Source organism: Drosophila obscura, unplaced genomic scaffold (assembly GCF_018151105.1).
Source record: "Drosophila obscura isolate BZ-5 IFL unplaced genomic scaffold, ASM1815110v1 contig_84, whole genome shotgun sequence".
Classification (NCBI taxonomy): Eukaryota; Metazoa; Arthropoda; class Insecta; order Diptera; family Drosophilidae; genus Drosophila; species Drosophila obscura.
The window spans coordinates 1,543,718-1,566,694 of record NW_024542877.1 but is presented as its reverse complement, the minus strand read 5'-3'; the positions used below and the strand labels follow the sequence as shown (position 1 = coordinate 1,566,694).

At 43.6% G+C, this 22,977-nt stretch overlaps 1 protein-coding gene and 1 long non-coding RNA gene across 8 annotated transcripts in view; both read left to right on the top strand.

Moving 5' to 3' along the window:
* LOC111069008 (insulin-like growth factor 2 mRNA-binding protein 1) overlaps window positions 1-22,602 on the top strand; it is a 28,061-nt gene extending 5,459 nt beyond the window's left edge. Inside the window, exons 1-7 of one of the 7 annotated variants that reach the window (XM_041595847.1) lie at window positions 11,419-11,554; window positions 13,630-14,022; window positions 19,931-20,104; window positions 20,490-20,864; window positions 20,939-21,647; window positions 21,791-21,946; window positions 22,007-22,602. In XM_041595847.1, coding sequence (XP_041451781.1) covers window positions 13,880-14,022; window positions 19,931-20,104; window positions 20,490-20,864; window positions 20,939-21,647; window positions 21,791-21,946; window positions 22,007-22,390 — 1,941 coding nt within the window. In that variant the 5' untranslated portion in view covers window positions 11,419-11,554; window positions 13,630-13,879 and the 3' untranslated portion in view covers window positions 22,391-22,602. Of the gene's footprint in view, window positions 1-3,813; window positions 4,025-11,418; window positions 11,555-13,604; window positions 14,023-18,851; window positions 18,875-19,930; window positions 20,105-20,489; window positions 20,865-20,938; window positions 21,648-21,790; window positions 21,947-22,006 lie in introns of those variants that run through there. The other 6 variants (XM_041595849.1, XM_041595850.1, XM_041595848.1 and 3 more) reach the window with 6 other exon arrangements.
* Window positions 304-3,225, top strand: LOC121405231. Its single transcript, XR_005968435.1, has 3 exons — window positions 304-1,397; window positions 2,170-2,366; window positions 3,042-3,225. It is a non-coding gene; the product is annotated as an uncharacterized LOC121405231 (long non-coding RNA).
* Window positions 22,603-22,977: the final 375 nt, after the last annotated feature.

Below are 22,977 nucleotides of genomic sequence, written 5' to 3'. Positions count from 1 at the left end.
AGCAAGCAGCGCGGCGACGATTGCCGAAAAAAAGAAGAATCCCAAGGCATGTTGTTCGAGTGAAACTGAATGTCGTAGCGCTGCTGCTTCTGCTGCTGCTATCTTCTTGCGTTGCGTTGCTGCTTCTGTTAGCATTTAGCATGTGCTGCTTTCAGCTCTGCCGCCGCTTCTGCTGCTCTTTGAAGGCGGCAGCCTTCTATTAGCTCGTCAAAATCCACTGTTCGGTCTTCTGTTGAGAGAGAGGAGGGTTGTAATATTTTAAAACATCCTTAATATATATATTTTTATATGAGAAATATATTATTTAGATTTGATTTGTATCATACAAAAGTATCGAAATTTCAAATGTATGATATTTAGCCTCTCCCTCGCTCATCACGCAAAACTGAGCACTGGTGCTCTCTTTTGCTCTCATACGAAATGGTCATCACACTCAAGCAGCGACGCCAGCAGCGTTTTCTCTTGCTACCCTTTACACATTTTGGGACATTATAAAATTGATGAGACGTTTGCAACCAAAGGTATGAAAGCCAGAGTCTAGCAACAACATACAGCAACAGTTTGTTCCTTTTCCAACTAAATAACTCAGAAATCAGAGCCACACTCAAAATATCAATTCAATTACACAGCCGACGATCGCGACAAAACGAAGCAACTCTGCAGGCGTCGCAGTCGCTGGTTTGTATCATACGAATCAGAATCACACTCAATGCGCAAGAGCGGCGCTTTCACTATCTCTCTGCGTACGTTTTACAGAACGTTGAAAAAAGGATACTGCTCAGTGGGTGAGATGTTTGTAATGTCTTGAATGTCATCTTTAACTTACTTGGATATAAAAACTTCCATACGCAACAATGCTGGTTTGCACTGCAACTGAATTAAAAGCGTTACAAAGACTACCAGCAACAGGCAAATAGAACTTGGCCACATTTGCCAACATTCAAAGGCCTAAGATAGTGTTCTAGGTTTGTTTACATCGGAATCGGCCAACTCTGACTCGGGCCGCTCCCATGAGTCGCTCACCTTTGAATTTTTAACTTTTCTATGGAACATAGGGTATGGAAACTTTCATACCAGCTGTCCCAATTGAGTGTAATTGTTCTTTTACAAATAAGAATCAGCTCAACAAAATAACAAACACTCAAGGCGCGAGCGGCGCTCAAAATCACACTCAAAATCCGAAGCGACAGCGACGCCAGCAGCGATGGTACGGTTGTACGGTGGTTGTGGAAAAATGTAAAAGGAGACACTGTGGACTTTTACTGCCTCAATCTTTTCTCGGCCGCGGCAACGAAACAACAGAAATTTGGTTAAATTTTGGCGGTTGGCGCTTTTAACCGAATTCAGAAAAAGTAGTTCCGTTTCTGTTGATATTATCCCACAAAACCATTCGAACTGTAAGCAACGTAACGTCGCGGCTCCGCGTTCAGCGCCTTCTCCTCCCTTCAGCAATAAAAAACCAAAAAACAAAAACACACAAATAATATACACAAATACAAAAAACAATTTGTTTAAACCAAACACACAAAAATACCACACACCGCAAAGACAAGCATACTATCATTTTTTTTTTTTATTTGTTGGTTTTGTTATCAGAAACAAAAAGTATTCAAGTTTTTCCACGTTTCGCGCCACGGATCCGTCATTCATTCAGTCACGGGCGGCCCCCACTGTGCCCCGTCCCCCATGTGCGCCTACGTCTGCGTCCCCAAATAATTAGAGAAAAACTTGAACAAAAACAACCAGACAGAGCGAGAGAGAGAGCCCCATCCTGCTCCACACTGTTGTTTTTGCTTTTACTTTTTTTTTCGTGGCATATTTTTTGACTTTGACTTGTTTTTTTCGCTATATTTTGTTTTTTTCTTTTTCTTTGCTTTGTGTGTGTGTGTGGTGCGGGTGTAAGTGTGTGTATGGGTGTGCAACCAAAAAAAAAATATACATATATAAAAAATGTCCCCTATATATTGTTTTTCCCATTTTTTTGTTGTGTTATTTTTTGGTGTTGCCCCAAAAAAGATCGCCTGCCAAAAAAATAAGTAAATTCAGATCGATAAACCTTTTTCTTTTTGAAAACATTCCATTCTGTAAATTTGGCAATCACAAAAAAAAAACTTTTAAAACGCGCGCAAACACAAAATCAAAATCAAAATCCACACAAAAAACCAACAGCAGCGGCAGCAAAAGAAACACAAAAAAAAAAGACGGCACTCTGACATCATCTGCGCTCGCCTCCCCACCCGCCCCCTAACCGGTACTACTCTGCACAGCTGCCCCACCTCCCTGCCCCAACCCGCCACAGCCAACAAGAAAACATCAAAAATTAAAACACAAGAAATAGCAACAAAAGCAACCACAAACAACAAAATGTAAGCCACCAGAAAGAAACGAAACAAAACAAAAGCAGAAAATCAGCACCAAAATATTTCCCCATTTTTGGGCACATTTTTTTTTGTAGACCATATGCGAGAAGTGGTACTTTTTTTATCACTCAAACACACACACACAAACACGGGAATATAGTGAAAGAGGGAGAGTGTCAGTTGGATGGGTGTTGTGAAGGGGGCCGGGGGGGGGGGGGAGTACAAGATCAAAGTCATCAGCTTTTGGGGACAAAAGCTCTCGCTCTCACGCATAAATCTCTTCTAATGGTCCACCACCCCACTGTCCCACCAATAGTCAGTAGCCAGCTCTCTCCCTCTCTCTCTCTCTCTCTGAGCAGCTTGATGACGAAAGCAAACAGCAGTCTTCGTGTGTGTTTGTGTGTGTGTGTGTGTGCCAGCAATGAAAGCAAAAAAGAAAGCCGGCCGGCCGGCGATCTTTGTGCTGGGCGAAACAGCTGTTTTTAGTGGGTGGAGGCATAAGATAAAGCTCTGCGTGTCCATGAATTTTCCAGAAGAATCCCTATCTCAGCCAACTCTCTCGCTCTCTCTCTGTCTCTGTCCCGCAAAATCTCAGCCCAGAGCTTAAGACTACAAACATTTTTCTTTCGGCCATCCAAAAACTAACCATACTTTTTCACTTAACACCATTCTCTTTCACAGATTATTCTTCCCCTTTCGGCTCAATTGACACCACATAAAAAACAACAACAAAACATACAACAACAAAATCCCAAAAAAAAAACTTATTTTTTTTGGAACTTTTCACAAGGAAAACTAAATTCGAGCTCAAAAAACGCAACGTAAAAATTCAAAAACAACAAAAACTGTTTTCAAAAAATAAAACAAGGAACAAATATTTAAACAAAAAGCAAACGGTAAAAAGACACAAAAAAAAGCCATCAGTAAAACATAAAAAAAATGCAAACGCGACACTACTAAAAAATAAATAAATTTAAAAAAAATACGCCAGTTCCCTGACCAAGCCAAAAGTTTTGTTTCTTCGACCAAAAACAACAACAACAAAAAACAAAAACCAAAATCATACAAAAAACAACAGTAACAACAAACAGAACACACACACAACAAATAATCTGTCAAGGACATGTGTAAATCGAGTAATTGAGCGAGCGAGCAAACAAACAAACAAAAACATAAAAGTTCTATCATTCCATCCTCCACCCGCAACAAAACACCACATGAAAAACACGGGGAAAAGCAAAGAAAAGCGAAAGTGACGAGTAAGAGTAAGAGAAAGGCATTTCGAAAGATAGCCCTCTCCATCCCCGATTTAAAAAATTCTAAAGTGCTCCTCCACAAAACACACACAAATTTCCGTTTCGAATATCGATTAGGCAGAGAAGAAGAAAAAAAAAATATATATATAATTATTCCTATAGATACTACTATATATCGTATATACATACTATATAGATATATAAACGCGTGCTAAGCCAAAACCAGAAAGCCGATCAAATAAATACAAATCCCTCGCTAAACCAACAAAAAGTATAAAAAACGAAAGTAACAAAAATGGCATCCGAATTGGATCAATTCGCCGACTTGGAGCTATCGAAGGAGGATCGCGAACAGATCTTCGATCCGCCATTGGATCGGCAGCAGTTGGAAGGTGCTGGCACCTCAAGGTATGTATCAAAACTAAAGGATCCAAACCTCCTCCTCTATCTCTCTATACCTAAAAACCAAAACCATAACCTCTCCCCTACCCCCCCCCCCCAATCAATCCAAAACCATCTACTCGTACTATCACTGATTTCCCCATATATTCCCCACTGCCCAACACCCCACTGCCCACTGCAATCTGTCATCTGTAAACTGTAGATTTTTTTGTGTAGTTTTGTTTGTGTGATGCTTTGTAGCTTTGCCACCCACAAAAACTCAAGGATATCAGACCCCAGCCCAGCCCAGACCAGACCCCCCCCCCCCTTCCCCCTCTCTCTGCCAGTGTACTCGAGACTGTGCCTAAAATACTCTCACAAAAAATGGCGGCGACCAATTCGTTTGCGCTGCCCACAAACAAAAATCTACTCTACTCTACGTCACATAAGTAATGGCGAACACATGCAAAAAGGGGTAAGGATTGGTCTTTCTGGGCAATCCACAATTGCACAAATTATCACGCCAAATAACATGAAGCTTGCCCCTTGCAGCAGTAGCAAACAAACAGCATACAACGCTGCTAAATAGCAGCTAATTTCCTGTGATAAATTGGGCATATCACCCAGTGGCATGCAGCAACAGCAGCAGCAGGAGTATCAGCAGCATAAAAAAAGGCTCTCAGTGCAAGGAGAAGACTAAGAAAAGATCCTCCTCATACGCATACACTCATCCTTTTCCTCATCCTCTGACCCTCATCAACGTTTCCCTCAAGGCTCAAGTGGTGTAAGCAAACACTGGAAGGAACAGCCACAGCCCCAGCCGCCCTAGAAACCGAACGGAACTCTCACCTCACGGTAGCGAGGGTTGGGGAGGGGAGGGCAGGCGAAACTATCATCATTGTCACATAAAAACCAAAGACCAGAGGACCCCAAAAAGGGCTCTACAAAGCAGTAGCGTAGCGTAGCTCTACCTGCATCTAAGCTCTCACCCTTTTTTATGTCTCCTCCCCGAGAAGCCTGAGGAGGCTTCCTGATCTGACAAAAATTGATATACTTGCCACACCACAACGCACGCACACACGCTGGACTGGACTCTGAAGAGGAATCGAGTCCAAATAGGGTGAGGGAGAGATCAATGATGGACAGACGGACCAACAGAGAGAAGGTGCGACGGAAGGATTGGGAACTGTCCAACTGAAAATCAAAGTTCGACCCAACTCTCTTGAGGCTTTCAGCTTCCCATTTTCAAAGAAGCCCAAGTGCAAAAGAAAATGTTTACTTAAGACCTAAACAGATTATTTCTTGGGTCCATCCCAAGAGGGCACTGGGAATATGTACTACCGTATTTTCAGAATGACTCTGCTGTAACTATTGAGAAGATCAAATACAATATCCGAATGGGCAAGTTTTCGCCCTCACGAGATCTTTCTTAGTAGGCAAATGCCACAACAGAATCATCTATGAATAATTAAAGTAATATGATAAATGATAAATATAAATATAAATCCAGGGAAAGAGCTTTATCTGTGAGAGGCTTACATTCATCCGGAAAGCGCATTACCAAGCCCCCGGAACTGTGCTTCAACTTATCCTGTGGTTCTCTCGACTCTCTCTCTCCCACTACTACACACATTTCAAATGCCATTTAAATGTGCCCCGCTCTGGCTGTGTGCATTGGTCTTGTGGGTCTGTCGGGCTGCTGCTGCCCCTGTGTGGCAGAGCCACAGCTTGTTGCGTGTTAAGCCGCTTGTTGCAACAACAGCTAAGCTGCTAGGCAAACCCAGCAGTAGCCGCAGCAGCACAAAACAAAAATCCTTACTAATTTCTTTGAAGTATTTCAAAGTAAACAAAAAGAAAAAAATATATAAAATCCTAAAAAGAAAAAAAAATCTCACACACGCGAAATGATGGAACGGGGGGAGGGAAACAAGACACACACAGAGATATAGAGATATATATATATATGCACAGAGATATATAGCGAGAGAGTGAGAAGAGAATAAGAATGAAATCGTTTTTCTGTAGCATTTGGTTTAATCCTCCCAAAGGAAACATGCCGCTTGCCACAAGGAGGCAGCTAGCTTCTGCTTCTGCTTTTGCTTCTGCAGCTTCTGCTTTAGGTTTTTGTGCTTAGAAGTAAAGGGTTGTATCTTTGAGATCAGATCTCTTCTCATATGTATCTTCGAGTGTGTGTGTGTGTGTGTGTCGTGCCCCTCATATGATGATCAGGTTTCGCCTCAGTAGAACATTTTTTATTTGGAGATTGGAGGAAATATGATTTTGGCCTTTTTTTCGTAAGGTTTAGAAGGGGCTTTCCCTTGCCTTCTTCCCTTCCCTTCCACGGCTTCTGTTCAGAGTTCCGTTTTGTTTTTTTTTTTCTAGGCAGAAACACGTTTCTCATATTTCCAAAGAGCGTTCGTTTCTCTCGCTCTCTCCGAGTGCTCAAACATTTTTAATTATATGAAGGATGCATTGGCATCCTTTTTCCATTATTTTTTTGTATTTTTTTTGCATGTCCATCTAATGTTTGTTCACTTGGCAGACAAACGCTGTGACTGTGGATGGGGTGGGGGGGATGAAACTTCGAGGCTGAAAGCCCAGTCGCTTGCCAATTTGTCGTCCATCTTCCCTGCCTCCCATATAATCTCTCTCTTTCTCCCTCTGTCTTTCTATCTCAACCCTTTTGCTGCCATCTGTGTTGTATCTCGTATCTCGTATCTGGGTATCTGGCTGTATCTTTGTATCGCTTGCCACTTAGGCGCTTGTTTGAGCACCTTCTCGCGCTCCCTCCCCTTCTAAGAAGGTTTTTTCTTCTCCTTTTTTTTTTTTTTGGGAAATTTTGGAAGCAAATTTGATTCCCATCGATTATCAGGCAGGAGGCTGGAGACTGGAGGCTGCTACTGCTTCCTGTTCCGCGTCCTTGCTCGCCTTTTGCTTTTGATTGACAGTCAAATTAGTAGAGGGATCCTTTCGGCTCTGCGGCGGCCAACGAGTATTTTCACTGGCTCAGCTTCGCTTTTCGGGGGTAGGATCGGGACGGATCGCTTCTAGATCTAAGCAGATTTCTGCTGCTTCTGCTGCTCCTGCTCCTGTGGCAGCTGTGGCTGGCTGTGTTCCAAAGCTTGACCTTGGTCCATTGCTTGGCTTTCATTCATTCCACCATTCCGTTCTCCGTCCTCAATCCCTTCCCTGTCGTTCGCCCCCGCCTTTGTTTAGCGAAGAAGAACGCTAGCAGCGTGTACGAAACGAAGCTTCAGATACCCTTAAAAATAATTCGAAACCTCTTTTTGCCATTCTCATTACCTGTACGAATTTCCCATAAGCGAACGTACCACAAGATTATTGACAATGAAATCCAGATATATTTTGAAGATGGAATATTATAGCATAAATATACAGCCAATAGGGGGGAGATTACTGGGATATCATCCGCAAATGTGAATATAAGTCTCTCGCTAAGGGGAACTCCGAATAATTATCATGCTTAGCTTAGAGAATAAATTGATCTTTGGTCTATTTCCAGAGGGGCACCAAAACGAAAACCCCGTTTCACACCAGACTCCAGAGATTTGTTGTTTTTTTTTTCTGTGTTTAAGAAGAACAGAAACTCTATGCTTTATAGAGAATCAAATCGTTTTGAATGAAATCAAGTACTAGAGGGCCACAGACAGACATACAGACATACATACAGACATTCGTACAGACGAGATGGAGACGGAGAGACGACTCTCTCCTCTGGCAGTGGGACAGAGAGCGGTCGGCGGACACTTTACCTACATTTTGGCCCCGAATTGAGGTATTTGCTGCCCGCCCTGCCCCACATTGTTCGTGGTGGATACCGCCGGTACGGTACGGTACGGTAAGGTACGGATTCGTCACAGCGGAAGAGCAGAAGGACACCCGACTTCGTCTTTTGGCAAACGACTCTGAGGCAAACAGGATGCAAATGTTTTTGTGTGTGAGGGCAGGTAGGCGGGTAGCCCACGGAGGCGGCCGCCAGCACCGAGATCTTCTCTGAGTGTGTGTGTGTGTGTTGTGAGTCGATGTCAGGTAGGAGCGATATGTGGTACATGGGAGTGTGAGGGAGAGAGATGAACTCTTGGCCTGCCCTAATTTCAATATGCTGTAATCAAACACACACACACAGAGTTGGTCTTTGGGAATCGAATCTGGAAATGACATCCAGAAAGAAAGTAGCTCGAAAAAGATGGCATAACACGGGAGACCCAGTGTTTTTCTGTATGCATAGCTTTCTGAATAAGTTTTGATTTCAAAAGTCGTTTCAGTTTGATTAAAGATCCTTAGTGGATTGTCTTCGTAACATATCGAAGATCCTGAGAGTGCTATATCGAAGTTATCGTTATCGGATGTGCCGAAGATCATAAAAGAATTATCTGAATGTCTGTCTGCTTCGAAGTTATCGGTTTATCAAGGTATCGATCGTGTGGCATCTAATTGTTGAACGATCTGATCTCTCTTTTCCTCCCGCGCTCCATCTCGCGTCTCTCTCAATCTCTCTCTCCATCTCTCTCCCTATCTCTCTCTCAGTGGCAGCCACATTCTTGCCTGTTGTTGCTTTGTTGTTTAACTACATTTTTGTGTGCTCCTTTTTGAGTTTGTGTTCATTAGAAATTTCCAAGAATTCTACAGCGACAACGACACACACACACACATGCAGAAACGCACGTGAGAAGAGATGTGTATGTATGTATGTATGTATGTATGCATCTGTATCTGGAGATTCGTGTTACTGCTGGCTTAGTTTTTCAAACAAACCAAAAGCAAAACAACAACAAAAAAAAAAAAAAAACACACGCTGTCAAAGGAAAAGAAGGCATGCAGGAGAGATAGATGGTGCGATGCGATGCGATGGGATGACAGTAAGGTAGTGGGCACACATCCAGGAGTAGGAGGCTGCAGCGGCAGAACATATATATATATATGTGTGTGTGTGTGTGTGGAAGGGTCGCCGTCATCGGGGGCTGCTTCCTTTTTGTTTCGGAATGTTTTAGAGGTGGCTTGGTGTTCCTTCATTTTGAAAAGAAAAGAAACGAAACGAACATCATCATGAGGTTTATGAGGTTCCTCCGTCCAACTGTTCCTTGCCACATAGGACACTTGGACTTTCTTCCGCCATCCCATACCATTTACCCGTTATTTCGGTGGCGCGATCACTTTCTTTTCGCGAGTGGCAGCTGCTGCTGCTGCTGCAAGTCCCCGCCGCCGTGCGATCGCTGGAGCCCAGGCAACCCTTTTCTTCCTGCAGTGTCCTTGCGTGTGTTTTCGACACGCAGGTAGGGGCATAGAAATTAAGTGACCCGCAACAAGGACTCGGCGACTCTCTCCCTCTACTTGTGCGAGAAGAGAAGAAAGCATTTCACCGCGCGAATCGCGAAAAAGGGTTGGCTGCTACTACACTCGCGATCTCTTTCTGCTGCCGTCGTCGTCGTCGCCGTCGCCGTCGTCGCCGCACTATCAGCAATTCATGATCAACGTGGCCGGCGTCGGTCGGTCGGTTGGTTTTTTTTTAGGGGGAGCGTTGGGGAACGTGTGGGAAGGCGGGAAAGGGGGGGCGCTGTTCAGGCCGTTGAACCTCCGAAATGAGCAGCGGGGCACAGCTCTCTGCTCTCGCTCTCACTCTCACACAAACTCTCTCCGTTTCCATCCATCTCTTGTGTATTAAGTTAAGCGGTTTGTTGCCGCCTGTTTACAACTGTTTTAACCGTTGTTCTCGCTTTATTCACTTAACTTTTGCTGGCCGCGTTTTTATTCTTGAGCTTTTTTTTTATTTTTGCGGTCAGCATATGGTTGCATATGTACATATGCAAACATACATACATATGTACATACATATATACATAAATATGTATCGCTGGTGATGACAGTGTTGGCAAGCGTGTAATTATCACACATGCATGTGTGGCGACACAGATATACATACGTATGTACATATGTTTGTTTGTATGTATGTAAAGGCAATCAATGACCGGAAATAACAAATAGTTGACGCGCGCGCGCTCCTGTTGTTGTCTTTGTATTGTTGCGACAGGGTCGCGTCGGGGGTCGAGGGTCGGGTTCCATGCCAAAACAACCGCATGAACCACAACAACAACAAAAACAACACACACAGACACACACGCATACAAAGGCACGCGTGGCGTCAGCAGCGATGCACGCATGCAGGGCGTGACGTAATCAGTTGCTGCACTTTGCTGTGTGGTTACACATATGTATGTAGAGAACGTGAAAGCAAAAGAGAACCGACCGACTGCAAAAACAACTTTGCCAAAACATGCCCGAGCACACACACATCCATGTGCACGACGCTGATCATTCACGTAAGAGAGCAAGACGGAGAGTAAGACAGCGCAACAATTTTGAAAGAGAGCGTTCGTGCTCTCTTTGCGACACTTGACAGTGCCAGGCGTTGCCAGACTGGTGGTCGCGTTTGTGGATCCTGAAAGTGGAACCTAACTGATCCTATTCAAAAAAATTTAAATTACAAAAACAATATAGTGGGGAAGTATTTTGACAACTTTAATTAACAAATAAACAAAATATGAATACTCTTCTTGCGACCCCTTATGCATATGTGGGATCATAAAATAACATTATTTTATTGATGTACGTTCATTGAATTCACGTAAAAACTTAAGCCAATCTCGTGCTCCCCTTTTCAGCAGCCTGGCATCGCTTTGCCATAGCACGTAATGGCTTTACGTCAGTTGTGGGGCCGGCCTCTCTGTCATTTCTCCTACTTTACCTCCTCCGTCTTTTCGCGAAACACGCACATACCCATACAAAGAGACACGAGACAACCGAAGTTTTGTTGGCGCTCGTTCCGAAACTTTGACTCACTCACTCCCCAATTGCTTGTTCTCTCATCCTCGCTGTCACTCTCTCTCCTCTCCCGCCGTTTCTGGGGCTCTGTTGCTGCTGCTACTGCTGGAGCTGCCTCTACTGGGGTCTTTGTCGAAGTGCGAGTGCCAGTCAGTATTTCGAAAACTCTGCTGTTCGCTTTTCGGTTTCGCTGAGCAAATAAAATTTATATTTTCAAAGGGAATCGAGTCCCAGGGAACAAAAAAGAGCAACATTTTTGTTGACATTTCGATGTTGTTTCAAAGGTGCAACAGGTTTTTTCGTTTGATCATTTTACTGTAATTTTCTCCCATCTGGCAACCATAAAACGTAACCACTACGTAAGCAAACTGACAGCGCACCCACGTCTTTCTTTCACTCATAATGGAACGCAAAATGAGCTCTCCGGTTTGGTATGAGTGCTTTTTTTCCATGCCAAACCAACCAAGGCCAATCACGCTCAAAAGCCCAACGCAACTCCAACTCCGACGTAACGTATGAGTTTTACGTACCGGGCCAACTGCGCGCTTACGTATTTGTATTTTGTCATTCACTCTTCACTCTTTCTCCCGGTCTTTTCGGAAATACGCGGCGTAGTTGCACAAATAAAAAGCAACAGAACAGAAACAACAAAAGCAACAATTATAAAATATTATAAGCCAGCCAATTGGTGTGTGTATGTGTGTGTCGGTACAACGTGTACGTGTGGTTCTTTTTTTTTAATATATGCATACATATATATTTTTTTGTATTCTTTCATTTCCACACAACGAGCGCTCACGCTTTTAGGCATCAATAAAAAAAAAAAAAAAAATAGAAATATGATTGATACAGTATTGCGGTTTTTTTTTAAATAATTTTTTTGCCACTGAAACACGAAAAATAGTGCAAAAAACTACAACAACAGCAGCAGCAGCAGCAAACGAATGAAAAGCAAAAAAAGCAAGAGTGTGTGTCGTGTCTTTAGCCCCAATCTCCTGCCCACGCTATTTCGTAGTTTTTTGCCACCCATTTGCCTGCTCTTTCTCCCTCCTCCTCTTCTGATTGTCGTGTGGTCGTGCGTTTATCTACAAAAACACACACACACAAAGGCAACGAACACATGCAGACACCCACATATAAACTGTGGATGGGGAGTGGACAGAAGAGCAGACAAGACAAAAGAAGAGAAGAGTGGAGAAGAAGAAAACTACACACAAAACAAAAATAACAAATCTTTGCATTGGATACGACGTACCGTTATGACAGACACCGGTGTGCCACTTTCCGCCGGCGCCGCGTTTTCTCATCTCACTCTTAGTCTCTGTCCCACTGGCTCTTTTCGGTTGCCTTTCCACTACACCACATATCCCAGTGCCTCGCGTAAAGCATAAGGCAGAGGAAACCAAAACCAAGTCCGCGTCGATGATAATGATGATCCCATAAACTGTTTCCAAGAATATGAGAGTGAAGGCTAAAGCCAGTGCCAGAGCCAGACCCAGAGATCAAGTTGAATTCGTGCAACTTTGTGTTTGAAGAAACTGCTGTGCCACCAATTTGTCTAAAAACCTAAACCAATCGGAGAAGGAAAAATAAAAGCGCTTTCTGCCAATGTGGGGGATTGGATACCGCATTTTTGATACCCCATAGTCGGAATTTCTGTTTTTTTTTTTTGTTTGTTTGTAGAATGCAGAATATAAACTGTTTCCTGGAACCCCAATTCGTATTCATATTTGTAGATCATGTCCTGATCAGATTACAGCTTCTGCTGCTGCTGTTGCAGCTGAGCGAAACTGCTATAGTAGTCGGAATTTGGCAGAACAAGAAATAAGGGAAGGCTCTTATTTAACGATCCTCATTACGAGTGTTAGATTTTCATATTTTGCTTTCCAATTTCGCCAAATAATTTGAGTGCGTTGCTTTTTGCGCCATTTCTTTTGTTGTTGAAAAAGTGCGCAACGCACACGTTGAAAATCAATTGGCGGAAAACCCATGTGTGTGGAGCAGCAGCTGGACACTGGACACTGACCTACTTTGCCGTCTCTGGTATTCATTCCCATGCTATAACGGTAACTGCCCGTGGCTGTGGCAACCCTGGTCAGACTGGACTGCAGAATGTGGCAGCAGTGGCTGTTGCTAATTAGCCAAACACGTTTTCACATTTCGGATCTCGGATCAGAAATCAGAAAATGGTTCAATCACGCCGCTGCTGCTTGTCCCACTAATGCGTGATAGGCGATCGATCGATCACACGCTCTCTCTCTCTCTCTTCCTCGCTTCCTCTCTTCCTCCGTTTCTCTTTCTTTCGCTATGTGTGTGCTTGTTCGTGTTCATGTGACTCATGCTGTGGAATAGAAGAAAAGCGAAACAAAAAGAATCGCAAAGAAAACTAAAGCCCATACACATGACCACTAAAAATAACAAGAACAACAACTAGAAGAATCCGCAGCAGAGAGCAAGCAGAGTGGGCAAAAAGAACTCAAAGAAGAATCACTGGAAGAGAGAGAGAGCAAAAAAACTTGAAGAAGCAGAAGTTAAAGAGAGCAGAAAATCTAAAACGAAGAAAAACACCGAAAATCATATCAGCAAATTATTTTTTTTTTGAGAGAGAAAGAGAGCGCTTGAAGCTTTTGGAAAGTGAGAGATTAAAGAGTGAACGAGAGATGAAGTATTGTCAGAGATAAGCAACAGAGAGAGGGAGATAGAGCACTTCTAACGTGCTTCTAACGTTCTCTCTCTCCCCCCTCCCTCTCTCTATCTATTTGCTTATTCCCATTGCGAATTGTGAAATATAGACAGACAAGAGAAAAACACACACAAAATAAAAACGAAAAGAAACATCCAGTAGTCGATCGATCCTCCCCGTTCAGATCGTGTGGAAGGTGACTGGAAGTGCAAGTGGTAGAAAGCGGCGCGGGCCCTGGGCGACACACGATAGATAACAGTTTGGAAAAGTTAAATAATATTTGTATAATATTATAAGGAATATTCGAAATTCGAAAAGTCTACACCAGACACATAAATATATATAAAAACTAATCAAAAATGCACCCAAACAACAATATCAACATCCACAACAACCAAAATAGACTCAATAATAATAACAATAATATTAACAATAATATACCCAACAACAACAACGTTTTCTATCAACAAAAACAACATACATTTATACGGTACTTGGATCGGTGAGTGTTTCTATTGAGTCAGTCTCCGTGTCGGCCTCCCCTCCCTCTCCCACCATTCATGTACTCGCCATTTCATATCATACATACATACATACATCTAATATCTGTACTCCCGTGTTCGTGTACTCATTTTCATACTCTCTCTCCCGCACCTTTCGAATTGCAGTTTGTTTTTGTTGCTTATTTTAGGCGTGGGATTCCTGGAATCACTGTGGTGGTCACAACTTTTATGATATGACACTATCGTTGTATTGAATCATTGCATCAATCAATCTGTTTAAATCCAAATCAAACTAATCGGAAAAATTATAGTCGCAAACATGAGAGTGTTGCAGGGGAGTAGATATGTATGTACATATGTATAGTGTAGGAAGTATGGTACATACATACATACATACATATGTATGTAGGGGAAAAAGGGGAATGTCCGGTCATTAATCCCAGTTAAAGTGAAAGAAAGTTTCACCACTGCCCCCGTGTCTCTCCCTCTTTCTCTCTCTGTGTATCCTTTATGTCATTCATCATTCTGTCATGTGGTTCAAATTAAAATGAATCACAAAGGCGTAGGCAAAGGGCGAAGTTTAAAATACCCTTTCCCAAAATGCTGCCTTTCAAGTCGCTCAATAAATTCCACTAAAAATTCTTTGGTCATTTTTACACGTCACGTGTTCCCTTTGCAAAATTTTTGTATAATGACGTTCGTTCAAACAATAGAATCAATTATCTAACAAAACCGTCAAACATGAAAACTGAATTTGTAAGCAGTGAAACTCACGTCGAGCATCATCCACACGACATGTATGTTGTTTTTGAAATTCTCGGGCTTAAAAAACGCTCCTTATATTTTTCATATGGCAGCTAGTATGAATATGATGATACAAATATGATCCTTAGGGGACTTAGGGAATTCGAATACGCCACTGCCACTGCAGTGGCAAAGGGTACTACGAGTACATGCATCTGCAATTGTTTGTTTTCGAGCGTGTGGTGTTCATTGGTTGCTGGTGTGGCTCTTTGTCCATTTTTAATGGTCCCCATTGCTGTCGTCTCCATATGGCAGCTTTGTGGCACGCCCACCGCCGACACCGCCTGCTTGCACCCTGTTGCACACAGCGCACATTCGAGTATTGGCTGCAACCAATAAATACCACCAGCCTCCTCTTTCCTTCCTGCCATCCTCCAACTCCTTCAAACACACACACACACACACACTCCTTGTTCGCCATTTTGTCATTTGCATTCACTTTTACATGTTGATGATGATGATACTCGAACCCCCCCACATAACACTCGCAAAAAAAAAAACACCAAAACAGAAATAACGAGGCAGGGCAGTGGGCAAAGCAGCAATATGAATGTATCCATAAAATAGAACAAATTGGTCTTAGATATGCGCATATGTACATGCATACATACGAGTATATTGTAGTAGGAGGAGAAATATGTACATACCCTGATAAAAATTACAGTGGGCGCCGCCCACCACATCACTTTGTATGCCCAAGAATCAATAATTATTAGAAATGCCGATGCAGACAAAGGAGCAAGGTACTCCTCTCAGAGTATGGTTAAGGTATTTTTGTTTCTTTATTTCTGTGCCGGGAAGGAGATTGTTCTTCCATAGTACCAAAAGATACGAAATGTGCAACAAGTTCGTGTCTGTGCAGCGAGAGGTTCCACTGTACATACATATGTGCATGAAAAAGGCAATGGAGGGGGAGCAGGCAATACAAATTTAGGTCAAAGCGCTGCTGCTGCCGGCTGCTCGGCTTTGGCTCCCTGCTCTCAGGGGAAACAAGTTTCTTTTTTTTCTTTTTATGTCGTTTTTTTTGCAAAGTCTAACCAAGAGTAGAGGGGGAATAGATAAGCTTTCAAAAAAATATATATAAAAAAAACTAACGTTACTTCTCTCTCTATTCTAACTGCACAACAATCGCAACAGCAACTTGTGGAATGCAATGAAATAGAACACAACACAACAACACAAGAAGCACACTCATACATACTCACGTGAATGGAACACTCATTGCACACAGACAGACGACAGGGCATTTTGTGCATGTGTTCACGTGTTTGTGGGCGTCCGCCAGCAAGACACAGAAATAAAGTTGCAATAAAAAGCAACTCAAAAGCAGATTTCAGAGTTTTTCATTCATAAAAATTATACAAAAAAAAAATACAAAAAACAAATACAACAACAAAAAGAAAGAAAGAAAGCAAAGTAAAACACACACGCACCAAGAGAGCAGCAGCAAAGTCGTCGGATGCGTGTGTTTGTGAGTGCATTGAGTCGAGTTTTTTTCTATACATACAAATGTACGCAAGAGATACAGGCAGAGGCAAAGACTAAAAACCCGTTGCTATCTGCGGCGCTGCGCCGTTATTGATTGTGTGGGGGGAGGCAGTAGGTGAGAGGGCAAGGGCACCCTCATCCTCATGTACCAGGCAGCCAGCTATTTGCCAGTGAATTACTAGCCAACCGGTGGCTACCCCACGTTACTTTCATTACGTTGATTCACTAACAATTCACTATGTGCCATTCCAATATGTACCAGGGAGTCTGCTATTCACCGAAGGTCTGCTAGTGATAAGAGCTGATGGTTCCACTAGAATCCACGTCTTCCATATTTGCGTATGAGAATGTTCATGTTTCCGTTTAGTTGAGAAAAAAAAGTTAAAACATTTTAAATTCGCTCTTTTGCATTGATTGTGCCTGCCTGTCATTAAATTGTAAAAATTACAAAAATCGCAAAAGACGAATGGTATCTGGTCGTGTCATTTGTATCGACTGACGTAAATGACAGAAAATCAACGTCACATTCGTTGTTTAATTCACGTCAGTCGAAGAATGTATTTTATCCAAAATGAAATTTTGTTGTAAGGGGGGGGGATGATGTATAGAGCGAATGGTACTGAGAAGGGAACCATCCCTGAAAGCCTCTGAATTTTCTCATACTCACACTCACAGGGAGTTGGTGGTTTCATTTAGCCCACGTAAAGTAGCAGTAGTTACCGAGGTAGCTACTACGCTTGTCCCGTCAATGGGTAGCAGAGAAGTGTCCCATATTAATAATGGAAAAACGGCAAAAAAGCTTTTCCTTCCGAATCAGTCACATGTTAAAAAAGAATAGAAAAGAAGATCCAAGAGAAATAAACAAACAAACAGGAACACAGGAAAGTTTAAATGCAACAGAGACTGGTTAAATGACGGAGAAAGAGAGAAAGCGAATGGAGCATTCTCATTGGATATGCACTGCGGTCCGGTCGCTGCTCTGCCAGCGTTGACGTCAACGAACTGCAACATGACATTTGCATGCATGCATGTTCAGGCAGAGGCTGGGGCTGCAGCCCTCAAAATGCAGACGTGACGCATGCTTAACAGTTACAGTTACACACATACATACATACATCTATACATAGCTGGAGGCAGCCAGGCCAGGCCATCCGAAGACCCCACTGGATGAAACGGGCGGGATCAGATTCCAGCGCGAAAGCAACACAAAGTAAAATAGCAAACGCTGGCAGAATTCGCCTGGAATTCCGGGGAAAAAAAAACAAACTGAAAACTCCATAGAGCCTGGCTGGAACTGGTGGAGCGCGTGCACAGTCGCCGCCTGATAAATGTGGCGCAGAAGGAACGAAGAAGAAACAAACGGCAATGACGGAATAAGAGCGAAAAATAAGATCGATGGTCAACCGTTTGTGTGAGAGGGGAGGGGTGGGGGGCTGTGGTACGGTGCAATGGTAAAATGGGAATGGAATGCTGGAAGGAATGTGCTGCAGTGCAGATCTTTCTTTTGCTCTCTTTCTCTCACTTACTTTGCCGGATGTCTATTGTTCGGTTTAGAGAGAAAGTTTGAGAACCTTACAGTTTAAAAAAGCAATCATACAGTTGCACAATTACTGAACAGTTTGACAACACATGCATGCATATGTATGTACGTCATTCATAAAAAACAGAAACAGAAATTTTAATTAAAAACAAACGAAAATGAGCAAAAAAAAAACGATGACTTCTCTTCTCCTTCTTGTCTGCTGCTTCTCATTTGATATCTCTCGCTCTTTTTTCGAACTTTTTGTTGTTGGCGGCGACGACGACGACGACGACGACGACTTCGGTCGTCGTCGGACGGTCGGTCGACTGGACTGAAATTACTTCCAAGAAAAATAAACACGATATTAAATGTGCAACATTCCAGTCCAGGCTTCGTTTTTTACCATTGCCTTCTTTCATTCTCACTCCTCATTCCCATACGCGTCTGTCGTTGATCGTGGGCTTTTTGTTGGCAGGGCAGTAGAGTAGGGAAGATGCAGGACAGCATAAGTAGAAGCGTTAGAATACAAAAAACATAACAAAAAACAGAATACAAGAAGAACATACATGTACGGCATGTATGTAAGGTGAGGCATTTAATTTTCGCTCGCTCTCTCACAAGCTGCGTATTTGGCTTGCCACTCTCCCAACCCAACTGTCGATCAGCAATTTGACGACGACTGTACGGAATGCCTTACGCCTTACCTTATTATTCATAAGCCTTGAGCGCAGTCTTGAGGCAGAGCGGAGATAGAAACCAAAAACAAAAAAAGTTTCGGCGCCGCAGCAGCACAAAAACGGCGGCATTGTCGCCATTCTTAGGAGTTTGTGACCAGAGTCGAAGATTTTTTGTTTGGTTCTTCATTTCACTTTGCACCCTCGACGCGGTCTTTCGGTTTGTGTGGTTGATTGTGGTTTTTGGATAATGGACGCATTTCAAATGTCGATATGGCAGCAGGATGCGGCTTATTACTGTATTTATACATTTTACAATCAATATAAAGTTCATGAATATTCGACGGTGTTGGTGATGCACAGGTAACGGTAGCTTTTGGGTGTACACTGTACAGGGAGGGGTCCCCCCACATCTCTTACATATCCTGTCTATGTAGTTTGCATAAGTATTGGTAACTCTCCTCTCTCTCTGTTTAACAATAAGTTCCTTTCCCATTCATCCCATATCTGTAAGCCACTTTCCCATGTGCTCGTTTCGCTTGTAAAATGTGCTTAGATTTTGTATGTTCTTTAGCCTTGTACTACTCGCACACAAACAGACACACACACACACACACAATCACGCCATATGTCGAGTCTGTTTTGCTCCTCCTTTTTGGAAAAAATTAAATTTCGCCGGTTCATGCATGTGTGTATGTGTGTGTTTGTTTTGATGCTCCTTTTGGCTTTTCGCGTGTGATCTACATACAAATTGATGTACATTTTTAGTACAAATTTTAGTACAGACCGTTACTGTGGGTGCTTGTTTTTAGATTTTAGCTTATTCCCTGCCTGCCCTGCGCGCGAGGTTGTGGTGCTCTCTTTAGTGCAAAATTCATATCTTTACTATTCGTGTGTGTGTGTGTGTGTGTGTGGATCGTGATCCCTTTAGTACTAAAGTTTAGTACATCACTTGCATACCAGACACACATACATATGTACGTACTCCCTAAAAACGCTAAATTCTAGATGTTACCATGCGCTGCTACAACTATGGCTTTCTCTCTCTCTCTCTCGCTCTCGCTGTCTCGCTCTCTGCTACTGTCTGTGACGCTGCTGCTCTATTTATTGCATTACCGTTATCCTTTCATGTCATTTCATTTTCTTCATTCCCCTCCCTGTTCCTTATTCATTCCTTGATCATTTCTCTTCTGCGCTTCTCCCTATCCTACTACCCTTCAACATCTCTCTTTTTTTTTTTTGTGTTTTTTGTTATGTTTTTTTCTTCTGGTGTGTGTTTTCGGTTTACTACTGTTTTTTACTACTACTACTACTACTACTGCTACTACAATTACTACTATTTTTTGTTTTCGTTTTTTCTCTCTTTTTTTGTTTTGTTTTCACCGTGTGTGTGTTTTTTTCACGCCATTTTTTTCGCAGTGTTACGACATCAAAACTCTTAATAAGCGGCATACCGATGCAAACACGTTTCGAAGACATCGAACCGCTACTGAAGCCCTTCGGCATCGTGAAACAATGCGAGGCTATTTCTAGTAAGGACCAATCTACTCAAACAGTACATATTACATTCGAAAACCCTGAGCAGGCGCAAAGGTATATACCCCCAAAACAAACCAAAACAAATCGACCCCAATCGACCCAAAACAGATTCTGGCTTAACATCCGGGATTGATTGTCATTAAGAAAAAGAGAAATATATGCACACATATTTGATTGGTTTTATAGAGCAGCAATCTCTCCCTGTTAAAATCGGTGTTAAGCCTGGATATATTTCGTAGAGAGAGAGAGAGAGCTGAGGAGTTTTCCAGGCGGGATGGGATTGTGTGTGTGTGTATGTGTGGGAGGGGGGGATCCTCTTTCTGTTGTTCAATGTTTAGCAAATCAAAACACACCCCGATCTCAACATCTCCACTATATCCCTCTCTTAACAAACGCCCACTAATGGACACATCATCTCTTCTCAAAACCCTTTCCACAGAGCTGCTGGCGGCCTGAACGGAGTCGAATTTGAGGGCAACAAGCTCCATTGCGAGCAACTGGATAAAAACCAGCGTCGCAGTCAGCGCAATCAGCGCAATCCGTACCCGGGAATGCCGGGACCCGGGCGCCAGGCTGACTTTCCGCTGCGTATTCTCGTCCAGAGTGAAATGGTTGGGGCCATTATCGGACGACAGGGCAGCACGATCAGGACAATCACACAGCAGAGTCGGGCCCGTGTGGATGTGCATCGCAAGGAGAATGTCGGCTCCCTGGAGAAGTCGATCACGATCTATGGAAATCCGGAGAATTGCACCAATGCCTGCAAGCGCATTCTGGAGGTGATGCAACAGGAGGCCCTCTCCACGAATAAGGGGTGAGCACTGGATCACTAAAAAAACATATATTCAGATCTTCCTCTATACCATTTGTATGCACTCCATTCCACAGTGAAATCTGCCTAAAGATACTGGCCCACAACAATCTGATTGGTAGGATCATTGGAAAGTCTGGCAACACCATCAAACGGATCATGCAGGACACCGATACGAAGATCACCGTCAGCTCGATCAATGACATTAACAGCTTCAATCTGGAGCGCATCATCACGGTGAAGGGTTTGATCGAGAATATGTCGCGGGCCGAGAACCAGATCAGCACCAAACTGCGCCAGAGCTACGAAAATGACCTACAGGCGATGGCACCGCAGAGCCTTATGTTCCCCGGCCTCCATCCCATGGCAATGATGTCGACACCCGGCAATGGCATGGTCTTTAACACAAGCATGCCGTTCCCATCGTGTCAGAGCTTTGCCATGTCCAAGACGCCGGCCAGCGTGGTGCCGCCCGTCTTCCCCAATGATCTGCAGGAGACGACATATCTCTATATACCGAACAATGCCGTTGGAGCGATCATCGGCACCAAAGGCTCCCATATACGCAGCATAATGCGATTCTCGAATGCATCCCTTAAAATTGCACCCCTCGATGCCGACAAGCCGCTGGACCAACAAACGGAACGTAAAGTAACGATTGTTGGCACACCGGAGGGTCAGTGGAAGGCGCAGTATATGATCTTTGAGAAGATGCGCGAAGAGGGCTTCATGTGCGGCACCGACGATGTTCGTCTAACTGTCGAACTGCTTGTGGCAAGCTCTCAGGTAAAAACACAATACCGCCCAACTTCTCGTTTTTCCCCATATAACAAGTGGTGTCTGTAAAAAAAGGCTATATGGATTGGTTTCGGGCCGTATACGCATTGATTCCTTTAAACTAATTAACTTTCTTCTGCACACACTCACAGGTCGGTCGTATTATCGGCAAGGGAGGCCAGAATGTGCGCGAACTGCAGCGCGTGACGGGCAGTGTCATCAAGCTGCCAGAGCATGCCTTGGCCCCGCCAGCAGGCGGTGATGAGGAGACGCCCGTTCACATCATTGGGCCATTCTACAGCGTACAGGTGAGTGGCTAATCAAGAAAGAGAAGTGGAGCCGGATTGTAATCCAAGTTAATATTGCAGTCCGCCCAGCGTCGCATCCGGGCAATGATGCTGTCCACGAATCCGCCGCCAGTGACCAAGAAACAGAAAGCTGCCAAAGAACAACTGCAACAACAGCAACTGAGCTTAGCCGGTGCTGCGACCAGTGGATCCCAGCAGCTACAGCAACAGCAGCAGCAACTTTCGCCAACGTTGCAGCAGCAGCCACTGCCGCCGCAATCGCATCATCAATCTGTGTCGGCATCGTCGTCGTCATCGCCGCCTGCCCATCATCAGCAGCAGCAGCAGCAAGCGTCATCGGCAGCGACCTCGCACCAATTGCAGCAGCAACCGTCGCCGCCACTGAGCGCCAGCAATGAAACTCTGGCCGCCTCCCAGCAGCAGCTGGCGAGCTCTCAGCAGTAAGAAGCAGTAAGCAGAAAAATCATTAGGGAACGAGGAAGGAGAAGATGTAGCGTCGCAACCAACAAAAGCAACAGCCACAACAGAAATTGGAGGCTGCAACCAGCATACATTGATATCAGCAATAGCCAAGGCAGGGTTTTCTTTTATGTACTACTACTACCACAACTAATACTACTACCACTACTATCGATACTACCTCCGACCCTTGTCTCACAACCACAAACCAATACCATACCACACCCTACCACAACCACCCATAGGCGCCACCTTCGTGCTGGCACAGGCGATCCGCAACAGAAACAGATCAAGACGAAGAAAAAAAAAAAGAAACGGGTAGAAATCGTCATGTGAAAGATGTTCTTCCTAGTTTAACAGTGTATAACAGTTGCGATTACAACTAAAAACCATCCTAAACAACAAGAAAATGTTTAATCAATGCATGCTACGAAATAAAGCGAACTTCTTGAGTAGAAAGAAAAAAATTATGCCCCCCCCCCCACTTTGTGCTGCGTGTCCCATGTATAACAGATATAACAGATATCTGTGGGTGGTTTTCCACCAACAACAACAAAAACACTCGGCAACAG